This window comes from Micrasema longulum, unplaced genomic scaffold (genome assembly GCF_059751315.1).
Source record: "Micrasema longulum isolate JH-2025_06_02 unplaced genomic scaffold, ASM5975131v1 h1tg001792l, whole genome shotgun sequence".
Lineage (NCBI taxonomy): Eukaryota > Metazoa > Arthropoda > Insecta > Trichoptera > Brachycentridae > Micrasema > Micrasema longulum.
The window spans coordinates 616,558-630,492 of NW_028278966.1; the positions used below are offsets into that span (position 1 = coordinate 616,558).

The 13,935-nt window shown below is 30.6% G+C and overlaps 2 protein-coding genes across 2 annotated transcripts; both read right to left on the bottom strand.

Annotated features, from left to right (window-relative positions):
- Positions 1 to 564: 564 nt before the first annotated feature.
- LOC148273973 (lysozyme-like) lies at positions 565 to 4,245 on the bottom strand. The gene is made up of 3 exons (XM_088237798.1): positions 4,036 to 4,245; positions 1,777 to 1,932; positions 565 to 872 (listed from the first exon to the last, which is right to left on the bottom strand). The coding sequence occupies exons 1-3, from the start codon at positions 4,163 to 4,165 to the stop codon at positions 736 to 738; spliced, it is 423 nt and encodes a 140-aa protein (XP_088093924.1). The 5' UTR covers positions 4,166 to 4,245; the 3' UTR covers positions 565 to 735.
- A 3,819-nt stretch (positions 4,246 to 8,064) lies between these two features.
- Positions 8,065 to 13,282, bottom strand: LOC148273974 (lysozyme-like). Its single transcript, XM_088237797.1, has 3 exons — positions 13,116 to 13,282; positions 10,678 to 10,833; positions 8,065 to 8,652 (listed from the first exon to the last, which is right to left on the bottom strand). The coding sequence occupies exons 1-3, from the start codon at positions 13,243 to 13,245 to the stop codon at positions 8,516 to 8,518; spliced, it is 423 nt and encodes a 140-aa protein (XP_088093923.1). The 5' UTR covers positions 13,246 to 13,282; the 3' UTR covers positions 8,065 to 8,515.
- Positions 13,283 to 13,935: the final 653 nt, after the last annotated feature.

Below are 13,935 nucleotides of genomic sequence, written 5' to 3' on the forward strand. Positions count from 1 at the left end.
TTGCAACTGGCGGGAATCTAACCCGCGACGCAAGTTTCACAATTGGTCGTCTAACCAACTGCGCCACGGCGCGCGGCGCCTGTTACGTTTGTCATTGCTTTTTTAATGTGGTAGTCTTGTTGTTGAGTAATATTTTTTTGTATTATATGTTATGTCATCCTCTTGTATATTTCGTGTACAATTTTAGCCGTCTCAATTTTCGTCAAGTATTTTATGTCAAACTTGTTTCTTTTAGAATGTGTTTTTACTTGACGTGCCAAAATTTTTTTTTTTTTTTTAGCATAATTTTTTTTTTTTAGTAAATAGAAATATTTGCGTTCTTATGATAAACCCAAATATTTAATTTTCCGGGCCATTTTCAACGAGTTGTAAATAACTCACTATTAGAAAATGGAATCAAGTTGGGGTAAAGTGGGATTCGAACCACGGAACTTTGGTCCGTGAGTCCGAGACACTAGCCACAGGACCACAACCTGATATTTAAAGAATTTCTAAATGTATCTTAACAATTGTTTGGCGTTGATAATTTGTTGAAGATTATTAAATTAAAGTAAAAAGGCTGCATTAGACTGTTATCAAATAATGTTTATTGTTCCCATAAGAAGAATTGTGAATAATACCCATTTGGACTAAAAAAATTGTATATCATGGCGCAAAAACGAAGATTTTATTTTCAATTAAAAAACAGTAGTTTACAGTTGTTATATGTCCAGGATTGATTGATTGAGGTTTTGCTTAGATGCCGCAGCTGGTCAGATCGGGTAGGGCACCTTGGCACTTGGCGGTCCAACCGTGCCATGCCTTGAAGCCGTGGCGGTTCCAAATCATCTTGGAGCAAGTTGAAGAAACGGTAATATCGTCAGTCAAAAGACCTATAATGGAAGACAAGATTTAATCGAAAATAATAATAAAGATAATATGTAACCAATCCTGGATGGAAGCCTAAAGTGTTTCGTTTTACTTAAATCAGCACTCGCCTTGCAACTAAATATATTGAAATAAACACAATTTTATTAATATAGTTTTGTATTGTTATTTCAATTTACAATATAATTGTTTTTAAAAATAAAATTTAGACTATTTGTTACTTTTTGCTGTGATTATAATTAAATATTATTTTGTAAGAGGTTCATTGCACCGCAAATAAATAATTGAATAAGTTGAATTATAAAAAAAATTGTGCGGTTTTAGTTATTTTTTAATTTTATTAAATGTGTGATTTATTGAGTACCATTTTGAAAGGTTTAATTTAACCAAAAAAAGCTAATATCACACAAAAAGTGGTAAGCTTTCGTGCGTGGTGACGGATTATAATGTAAGAATATAAACTAAAATACAATCCAAATGTCAAGAAAAATATATATATACCTTACAAAATATATGTTTTGTAGTGGTAAGTAAATTAATATCTTTATAAGTTGCGTATAAAAAGAAATTCAAATTGAAAATTATAAAAAATAAATAATAATAATACGTTATGTAATAAATATAAAAATTACTCCATCTGCCGTTTAACAATAATTATTTGCATTTTTTTCGCAAAAATTCTATTAGAGGCCATTTTTAAATGGAGGAATGTAAATAAAAATTCAATTGTGGTAGCGTTATGCCGAGTTCGTGACTCTTTCACGGAACCACAACCTAGATTATAAAATAAGGTAATTTTGTTTTTAAACATTTTCATCTATTTTGTCAACATAAACTAACAGAGTCTAGACACGAGCTAATTGAATAAAGTTACAGTTAGTTAGATTTTTTCTATAATTGGTTACGTACTCTCGCACTTGACTTTGCAGTCTCCTCCGACAACTCCTGGCAGACACCAGAATCCATCATTGATCTGAAATAGACCCCAATCGTAAGATCCGTTGGTGTTTGGTCCTCCTTTTACTGCGGTATTTCTACCACTCTCAGCCTCGATCAAGCAAACCCCTGCAACAATCGAAAATAAACAATAAAAAAAATATTTTAATTTCTGACACAGCTAAACATAATCCGATCACCGGTCTATCGACTTATTTATTTATTTATAAATGTATTTCTTATACATACGCATTTATTACTAGTAAATCTTTACAGATTAGTGATATCACTTATTAAATTTAAAAAAACGTGCAGATTGTATAACAGAATTGAAAGAGCAGAGATTGAGAATGGCTTAAAAAGTGCATACAAGATATTAACGAATTAATTTTTACAATGATTATTTTTTTATTAGTTAAAGTGTTAGTTTTATTATGTGTGTTTTACTTGTGTTTACATGTGCGTACAAGATATGTATTTTAAAATTATCTAATTTTAATAAGTTACATTGTCTTTGTGTTCCTAATAACTACTTTTGACATAGACATCTTAAGCTGTGTTATCTTCGTGCTTGCAGAACCAGCCTTCCGATGGTAATGCCAGTAGGAAGAGCAATGTCTTTACTCAACCATATCTCTTCTGATATCGACATCTTTCTTGTTATTTAAAGAATGTTCAGAGAGGATAAAGAGGATAGCTTCCCTTTTCTCGAATTTCAATTAAATTGTATTTTTATTTTATCATTTTGTGAAATTAAAATTGTTTTGATATTTCTTTTCATGTTATGTATGCCTCAAATATATTTTTGAAATGAACATCAAAGTATTGCATAAATAAACTGAAATTAATAATTAATTTCAATTCAATATGTATTTTGTAAGTCTTAACGTGTGTATACAAGATGCAATTGGTGAAAAATAAGTACCGTTCTTTGTTAATTAAAATATTTTAGTATTTTAAATATTATTCTTCATTTTCTGTCGACCACATAAGTAAATAAATAACATGAAAGCATTTCAACGTGAATATGGATTATCGTTGGATTAGGTTAGTCTTGATCTAAGATGGATTTTTCCTAATTATTTTGTGGTTTACGTTACCTGCCAAACTACCTCGTAATTTGCTTCAGGTTAGTAACCTGTTTTAGGCTTGTTCAATATAATTAATTTGACTAATTGTACAGCAATATGCATTGATGGCCTATTTCATAAAAGTTTTTAAACCTTCCATTGATTAATCACCTCTTCTGGATTGATTAAAATAAATGTGATTAAAAGGATTTAAATCTAACTGCGTATGTGAGACTTTTGTAAATTTCATTTACCCTTGTACTTGTAATAAAAACGTGTGTTTTACAAAAGGGATCGACACCATTTTAAATAAGAAAATGGGGAAATCAGGGCATTTTCAAAGTTCATTCGTTGGCTAGTTCAATCTCTAGGGATAAAATTTGTATTTATCTACAAACATTGGGACAATAAATTAATTTTAAAAAAAAACAAGTTTGAAATATAAACAAATAAATCATGGTCTGGCTTGGTTTTCAATTTGCAATAACGCTAGGTCACAGAATAACAAACAAAAAAATGTATAGGTACTTGTTTTATTTATTTTTACCCACGGCTTTGTTCGCGTGGATTCAGAGAGAAATTGGGTAATAAATTCATTTTGTCGTTTAACAATATGACTTTATTTTTCGGGATTAAAAGTATCCTGTATCGATTGTTAGTCCTCCAACTGTAAGTCTATGGCGACGTAGTATCGTTTTTTTGTTTTGATATAAATAATTATTCACACTTAGAATTCATTTTTCTTCCTCTAACTTCTGTCAACTTGCTAGCTATTCCTATAATTATTTCAAAAAACGTCAATCGTATCACGTCAATTGGTTGCTCCGTTGCGAAGTGAAAGAAGAGTTTATTTTTCTTCATTTGAAGGAAACACAAACAAACAGACAAGCACACTTTCGCATTTTTATTATTAGTATGTAGGTGATAAATAATTTTTTCAAACAAATTGTTTTATTAAAAATATTGGTTTAAGTTTGTTAAAATAATAAAATTATATCTTAATTAAACAGTAAACATTGTTTGTTTCGATTAAAACACTGAAGTTTGCATTTCAGTACACGCATACTTACTGATTTATTTCACATTAACACATTCTGTTAGACTTAAAAAATGCAGGACTTCAACCGATCATAATAATAAGTATTTTAAAAAAACATCTCACAATGTTCAAGAGTTCCTCTGGAAAAGTTCTGCCTCAAGAGTTCCTTCGCGAGTTCACACCGCGTGAATATTTTGGCTGACGAACTCTGGAAGCAAACGAGAACGCACAAAACCGCAATAGCGAACTTCATTGTGATGCTATGAATAATTTCTAGTGTAAAAATTAAACAATACTCCGTCAAACTTCAAATACCAGAATACATATATAGTTTTTTTTATCATATTATCATTATTTTATCACAACGACAATGAAATAATCTGTTTTACATTTATTTTTTTTAAGTTGCGTAATTTATCAAAAACAAAGATATCTTTATTTTAAGATATCGTTTATTTTCGGAATGATATTTTTTAATACTTGATTGATGAATTTTGAAATATCTTTTCAATCAATGAAATAAAAAGTAAAAAAAATCTGGTTTAAAATCTTATATGAGAACAATAATCGAAAGAAGCATTTTACTGTGTATTTATTCATTTACAAATAATGACCTTATATACATATTGATGTTTTTTGTTGATATTTCTTGATATAACTCCATAGTTAGTGATTGTGATAAAATTATAAATAAACTTATCAATGAAACTTCTTGGTTTAGTTTAACTTTTTTATTATTTTGAGCAACGAGTAGGCACCAGTCTTGAAAATGCCTACTTAGGTGAAAGCGTTCGTTGGTCAAAACAATAAAAAGTAAAACTAAACCGAGAAGATTCATTGATTAGTTTTGTTGGATGCTCGATACCTTCGACCTCGGGACTGTAAACTAGGCCTGCCCTCTCGCGATACGCGTGTTCGAAGAAAACAGGGAACGTTTGATTTTAGGTAAACTAATTGACGTTATGGTTTTGAGTGTCAATCCTGGAATTGATGAAAAGAGTAAGGACTTACGGTTTTCTCCCTTTGGCACTGGTCCAGAAAGATACCGTTATCGTTTGCACTGGTCCCTTTGCACGTTTTCTTGTATGTTGGTGATTAGAAATCACTGTCACGCTCGCGGTACGGTTTTCGTTGTTGTTCGCGGTACGGTTTTTTTGTTGTGTTGTCACGCGTTGCTTTCTTGACTCGCCGTCAGAGAGGAGTAGGTACATTGGGATTCTAAACAAGGACCACTGGAATCAAAGGAAGGGCTTGATACTTGAATAAAAGAAAATGAATCCGAAACAAGTTTATTTATAATTTCATCATAATCATTACCTTATTTACATTTATGTGGGAATAAGAACCAACACTATCTACTAGTACAACAAAACATTAAAAAAATAACACATATTTTAGTAAAGAAACAACAAGCAATATAAAAATTATTAAAATTAGATTTACATAAAATTAAAAAACCGCAACACCAATTGAATCAATCCATGTCAAAAGGGCACAAGTCACTCCTTTGGCGATTTTGACATTTTTATGTAAGATTATTTAAGAAAAACACATATTTTGGCATCATTTAATATCCAACGAAAAGCCTTTAATCGAATAAATAACTTTTAGAAAATTGTGACAGCGATTTTAGTTAGATGTTAAAAAGATACAGTCCATGAACAAGTTCTCTTTTAACATGGCTTGAAGAACTGGTGGCTAGAATTTTATCAAAAATCGTGCATATCGAAGGAATCTGTTGGGAAAAACATACCGAAAGACAAATAATATCATTTGGTATTATTAACTATCATCTACCAGTCTAAAAACAATGACTACATCTTAGTTCGGGAGTTTATTCAATGCATTAGTGAACTGACTTTAGAACCTGGTCGTCGGAGTCACGTCCCAACTTCTTTTTCACTCACGAGAGCTTATACTTAGGACTTTGTGGGTGAAAGCTAATAAAACAGCCGATTTAAAGAAGACGATGAATTGCATTCCCGAAGACCACCGAAGTTTTAATGAAGATATTATCGCACTTCTGACCATCGAATGTGATCGCTATGTTGACGAGATGGAAGAAAATAAATGAGAACCAATAATCATTCCAACTGTAGGAAGTACCGAATAAAACACCGAATAGTTATACTGTTTTACTGAAAAAAAAATTTTTAAAAAAAAAAAAAAGAATATTTGCGTTCTAATGATTTACCCAAATATTTAATTTTGAGGGCCATTTTCAACGACTTGTAAATAACTCACTATCAGAAAATGGAATCAAGTTGGGGGAAGAGTGGGATTCGAACCACGGACCTTTGGTCTGTGAGTCCGAGACACTACCCGATATGATATGACATGAATACGCTTTTCCAATATATTAAACCCTCTCAGTGCGATTAAGGAGTGGTGCATCTGAACAAACGTGTTGGTTTTGGGTATTACATAATATTAACAAATTACAACAGGGATGGAGAATACCTTAAAGAAAGGAATATGGGAGTCTAGGCATTTACAGGGCTTATGACCTGTCAATGGCTGGTTTAAGTGGCCACTTTACGCACTGTGTAACATTCACCAGTTTGCCTATGTTTGAACATCTACATTTCTTCAATTCTTCCATTTATTGATTTAAGTGAAGTTAAAGAGCTAAAACCTTTATTGTTGTAAAGGGATTCATTTGACTGAATTATTTCATATACTAGTCAACTCCTGAAAGCAATTTTCCAATTTTTAAATTTCTTCTTGGACCAGTTGGTTTTATTGAAAAATTGTTTTCAGGCGTTGCCTAGTATGTGAAATAATTCAGTCAAATGAATCTCTTCACAAAAACAAAGGTTTCAGCTCTTTAACTTCACTTAAATCAATAAATGGAATAATTGAAGAAATATGGATGTTCAAACATAGGCAAAATGGTGAATGTTACACAGTGTGTAAAGTGGCCATTTAAACCAGCCATTGACAGGTCATAAGCCCCGTAAATGCCTAGACTTCCATATTCCCTTTTTTAAGGTATTCTCCATCCCTGTTGTAATTTGTTAATCTTAACGACTCCCGAGGGGGTGGAGTCCAGTCTTTTGTTAACAAAAAATTGGACAAACTCAAATATTGTATTACATAATAATTAATATTTTAGAAAAACTTCGCGCGAATATTTTTCTGAGACCTCTTCCTATTGTTAGACCAGGAGTGTGTAAATGCTTCTTTAAGGTAAAATTGCCTCACATCCAGTACCTTCTGTACTGGAACAACTGCTCTGATGAATGTGCTGATATTTGTGGAGCTCGTATTATGTTAATTGTCGTTTGATATACCTGTGTTTATTTGAATTGTTATAAGTATTAAAGTTGAAAATATTATACTTTTAAAACAGGGGGGTTTTTAAAACAAACTGTTGCCCTAAATCATGTGTTATAGAAATATTTTTTTTCTTACAATTCTTTCGACACGCATAACGCAGATAGTTTTAAAGGATTACTCACGCAGTAATATTTTATTTTTTATATGCCTATATTATAAACATATATCTTCAAAAAATATGTCTTCTCAAATCTGACCTTTTAGTCCTATTTAAAATTCTCAACTCACTCTTTGATACGCCTGAACTACTGAGCCCAATGAAATAAAATATCTCGACTAGAAACTTCAGACAAAACATACTTTTCCATAGTGATAACCATAACTAACCACGGTGTTCATTCCCCTATGCCCAGAATCCTTAGGTCTGTCAACAAATATACCAGTCTTCATTTTTTTTTATAACAAGTTGTCTTCTTTCAGACAATCACTGAATTAAATTTAATTATAAACACCTCTCTCCCGCTTCCATTCCCACTAAGTTTACTTCATACCATTTTGTCTTTCTATTTCCTTTAATAATAATTTTGTTTGTTTAAATATGTCCTTAAAAACGTCTATTTGGCGTATATATAAATAAATTCATTTACTAATGTTAGTTGTGTCTGTTATTGTTCCTTATATTAAAATCCAAATGTAAGTAAAATGAACATTATTTTTCTTGAAATAAACTGTTTTTATTTTTTGTATTATTTGTTATCATTTTCATTTGTGCTTGAACCTACGAACTTGAGATTTCAACTAAGATTTCCGATTAATCCAATCAGAACAGATAATAAGCTTTTCTGAGGATCGAATTTTATTAATATAATACCATTTGGGTTGAAATATTTTCATTTATTTTGACAAATAAAATTACATGGATGAACAACTACAAATAAGGAAATATGGGAGCCAGTACACAGTTTTGAGACACAATATACTTACTATTACAAATATACTGCAAAAGATTCTTGATTCTATCTGGTTGCGCAAAATTTTGTTATGGGGATTGCCATATTGTAATTTTTATTTGCCTCCTGAACTCTGATCAAAATGTAGCGATACGTTATTCTCGGTAATAAGGTACTGACCATCTATGCAAATGGATATGTGATCTTGCATCGCTCCACGGTCGCTGAAGAAATAATTTTACTGATCGCAATAATACCTTTTGGGTCCTTAAACCGCACCGCACAAATTATTCAGTAATTCAAATTCATCGTGTCATCAGAGTGTGTTTTGTGATTTTGTATTGGAGTTCAGAGCATTATTAATAACTGATCGATCAATATACACAGTCTGTTAAATCGGGAAGCGCTCCTTGACATCGCTGCGCCCATCCATACCAGGCATTGAACCCATGACGTTGGAATACAAACTTGGCGCATGTAGAAGCTTTACTTATATTATCCGTCATTAAATCTGAAAAAATAATGTTTTTTATGGATAAATTAAAGTGAATAAATAAAAAATAATGTCTTGTAAGCAAGAAAACAAATTAACATTTCCATTTCCATGTTGGGAGCCGAGCCGAGTTTTGACACTGTAAATAACACTGGGCAACAAAAAAAACTTTTTTTTTTGCCTCAGAATGAAAATTTTTTAATTACAAAACAATGAAATATTAGCGTTCGTATGATTTACCCAAATATTTAATTTTTGATGGCTATTTTCAACGAGTTGTAAATAACTCACCATTAGAAAATAGGAATCAAGTTGGGGTAGAGTGGGATTTGAATCACGGACCTTTGAGCCTTGAGTCTGAGACACTAGCCACGGGACCATAACCCGATGATTTTTAAATTTAAATTTTAATTTTTATTATTATTTGATTATTTATTTATTTATATAGTTATTTTATTAACATAAAATGCAAATCTGCCTTTTACAAACATTTATAACACTAACACATTGGCTTAATATATATACATATGTTTTTTTTTAAACATAAATTTCCTTATACCCAAGATTTATTTTAAAAAATTTAACCTAAAAATTATATTAGATTTATATTTAAAAAATTAAGCTAAAAATTATACAGCATATTCAGTAGAAAGTTTAAATAATAAAACATTTTACAGTAATACAACAAAAAAAACATAATTTCTGTTTCATACAGCTGGGCAAAGTGAACAAAAAATTGTATATATTATGAAATGCATAATATATAAATATATATAATTACCATTCACCATCTTTGAAACAGTTCAAAAGGTTTGTTCTATAGGAACAATACCCTACCCTAAATATATCAGATACGTGGGAATAACTATTGCCGAGTTCATGAAGTCTGTTTAATATGGCATTACAAGTTTACACTGTCCGTGAATTGTTGCTACAAAACAGTGGCACCTGTTTAGTCATTCTTTCAGGCACCCTGAAGTTGATGAGAGATAATAGTTCAGGGCAATCCCATATTGAATTTATAATAATGAATAAAATTAAAAGGTCTATAATTTATCTTCTATCGTTAAGTTTTAACAAATTTAATGTTTTTAGTAAAAATGCGTAATTTAAAAATTCATGACTGATTCTAAGTTTAAAGTTTATATGCCGTAAGATTTTTTTTTTGACTCTTTCAAGAGAATTTTGGTGACAATTGTAGTAAGGAGTTCATACTGTAGAGTTATAATCTAACTGCCTTCTCACTAATGAAGTATACATCAACTTCAAAGTGCCTATGTTTTTGAATTTCTTAGTCACATTTTATTAATATACTTAAACATTTTCACAGTTTTTAAAACTTCAATTTTTTTATATTTACGAAAACTGAAATCCCACCTAGACACACTTTGTAGCTTAGTAGCGATTTCGATTTTATTTTTTCTCCTGAATTCAAATATGATCGGGTTTTCCCTATCGCACGAGGTTTCCAAGATAGAGGCATTTATATTTATTTTTAATTAAATACTTTCTCCATTCCTAACTGCACGATATTCGAAGACTTTGACTTACCTTGAAACGGTGATCAACATTTTTAAAGCTTTATTCTCCAGTGGATTAAATAGTGCCTGAAACTCTTGATCATGCATTAGTGCTCGTATTTGAATACCCACAAATATTCCGTGTTTAATTTTTGCATAACTAATTTTAGGAAACTTTTGTTTGTGGGACATGAAACCAGAATGATTCTCCATGTCTTTGACAACATTTTCTGGGTGATTGAATAAGTTCGAATTCATGTTGGAAAACAGGATTAGAAATCTGCAAAACTGTTGGATGCACATATTGGCACCCGAGAGACGAAAATCATGTTGATCAGTGTACGTATTTCACAACGATAAAATATGAATCATATTGTAGAGTGGAGTTTGATCCTCATACTTCTGATACTTGATCATATACGACAGATATTTTTTTCCGTATAAAAACACTAAATTAATACCCAATGCCAAACCATGCTAGGATTCCTGTTTCCTTTTTATAGTGTTAGTTAAAAATACCTACTTTCACATTTGACCTTGCAGTCTCCTCCGACGTATCCTGGTTTGCACCAATAGCGATCGTTTATTTGAAATAACCCCCAATCATACGATCCGTCTGAGTTCACTTTTCCTTTAGCAGCTGTATCCCTAGAGCTTTCATTTTCAATCAAACAAACCCCTGAGAGAGTAACAAAATAACATAATATTAATAATATTTTGGATAAAAGATAGGTAGATGTTACTGGTGTTCCCTATGTACGCATTATTCATATCATCATCCAAATAGTAAGCATTGCAGTATGAGTATCTAACACCAACTAAAGAACTTAAAATAAAACTAAACAATTAAATGTGAATGAAATTTTTCAACTCGATTCTTTAAAATCTAATCATATTATTGTAGACAAAGAACGAAAACTAAAAAAAAATTTTGATAAACATGCACACAATACAAGAATATCAGTACAGTACCACATACATTATTCCAAAACAAGACAAAGAGAATCAAGACTAATAAATCAGGGACTGAAATTATACAATAAAATACAAGACAAAACTAAAGAAACGACTCAAACAAACTTTTTATGAGGCGTTAAAAATATAATATCAACAATAGAGTATAAATAAAAAACGATATACTATTTATGTAAAATGAATAAAATAAATTTTAACAAAAAAAAAAAATATCAGTTGGATATCAAAACATGATTTACTTATGGTATGTCATTTTACACCGTTAATATATTTTTTAAAGTTTGTAATACAACATTCATTTTCAATTAAAAGTTGACCGGTTTTGCATTTATTTTCTCATCATTTAGGACTTAGACTAACTTCAAGTCAATCATGTCACTGTTTAATATTATAAAATATCTAAGAAATTTAAAGTAGAAAGAAAAAGATTTAAGATATTTATTATTTATCTGTTTCATTCTTGTTTTAATAAAAAATATGGGTATATTATTAAACTATTTATAGATAAAGCGAGCTCTCACAAATACAAAATTGTCCTTTCCAGGGAGCCTGCTTTTAATTTTATTGAATCGATTGTCGCTCGATAAGATTGATTTTAAATATATTTTATATCAGCAATATTTTGAGTTTGTCCAAATTTTTGTAGACTAAGACTGGATTGAACTTCCTGGAGAGCTGTTTATATTAACATATAACAACAAAGATGCCTAGACTTCTATATTACCTTCTCTAAAATTTTCTTCATCTCTGTTGTAATATGTTAATATTTACAGCTCCCCTGGGAGTTGAATACAATTTCTGTCTACAAAAATTTGGCCGAACTCAATATTTTGTTGATAAATCCACCTGGTCTATGAAGAAGTACAGAAATTAAAAATTAAAAATTTTTAGGCGTTACCTAGTATATTGGTGAAATAATTTAATTACACTAATCTAGACCGCATAAATAAAGGTTTAAGCTCTTTACCTTTGCAAAATTCAACAGATGAAAGATTTGAAGGGATATAAATGCTCAAATATGGGCAGAATGGTCAATGTTACTTAGTGTGTAAAGTGGCCATTTAAACCAGCTATTTTTTTTCGTACATTTTTTTTTTTACACCACAACAGGCCAGAAGGCCTAATTACAGAGGTGATTTACTTCACAAAACACCCAGGCTTGAGAAAAATAACATTTTATTTTTTGTGTTCTTGACCGTCTTGACCACTACACCACGGAGACCGCTTGGAGGTTGATAAGCCATAAGCCCTGCGAATGCCTAGACGTCTATATTACCTTGTCTTGAATGTTCTGCATCTCTGTTGTAATATTTTTTATAGCTTGACAAATGAACAATGGTGTCTAAAACCTGTTAGATTTTTTTGTCATGGTTTAAGAATATAAAAAAAAGATAAAGGAAATAAAACGTAAATTGTTTATTAAGAGTACGAAAACTACGTAGAATATTATAAAATATATTTATCAATCATATAAATGATCCAATTATATATTAGATACTCCACCCTGATGCTGCAAAAAAATAAAATAAAAAATACAACCTTCGATCAAAGAGGATTGGCCTACTACTCCGTTAAAGTGTACAATCTACTTCCATTATCCATAAGGACAATTAGTAAGTACTCAAAATATAAAATTGCCATTAAGAATGGATAGTTGAGGTGGGTTGCACACGGATCGATGAGTGGATCAAGCCAAATAGGTAAAACGTGCGTACTGTTTATTATGATTATTTGTTATGTTGTTTATGATTATTTTAGTTTATATTGTTTATTATGTTAATGATAATTAGGTTAATTAGATTAATCAGGTATTTTTATTTTTATTATTATGTTTACTTTGTTAAATAACTAATTTAAGGCATGTTTCACATTTTGCAAAATGTTTCCCTCGGCACGGGACACCTCAGTGAAGGAACATTATTCTGTATAAAAAAAAGAATTCAAAAAATGTAAAAGTATAAATAAATAAAATAAATTAATACTTACAATTTGGAATTTCGGCTCTGGGAAACTTTTGTTTTACTAATTCTTTAGCAAGTCCACATTTCGTGAAAACTCTTCCATTTATGGTCCGTAGAATAAAAACAATTGTATAGAATACGACAAGTAACTTCATTATATATGTACTGGGGTATAGCTCTGAAAATGAAATGGACAAATATATGTTCTATTATTATTTATATTAGAAATTTATCTGCATTAAGAATTATCAAGAGTGTTTTAAAAACTGCAAATATGTATTTCGTCGAGGGAAATTTGAAATGCATTAGAGGACGAATTCTAAATAGTAAAATAAATTATTAAAAGAAATTTCAAAAAACTCGTTTTTAACTTAGCCGGACCGAAGGGGGGGATTCAAATTCCCCATAGACCGATTTGGTCAATTTCACTTTATGTACATAAGCATTTGGCAAACTAACAAAAATGAATAAAATACACGAATGAGTAACATATGTGTACATTGTGTAGGCGAAAACATGAATAAATGATTTATTCTTCCGTTTTATTCTTCTGATGCCACATGCAAGAAGGCGCTGGGGTCGTTTGGTCCCCCCTTTCGGATCATGCGTAATTTTTGGGTGCTTAGTGAGGGAAAGGTTAATTGCTTGAGAATATTTTTTTTTACTTATTTTCGCTGTACAAATATTATTAAAAAGAAATTGGATTTTTGTGTTAGCAAAAAATAACTGGTATTGTTTTTAAACAACGTAATTTAAGAATTTACTTTAATTTACGTGATTCACAATGTCCTTTACAGCATTGAAAATTTACAACGACGCAACAATGGAGATCACTAACTTGAGTA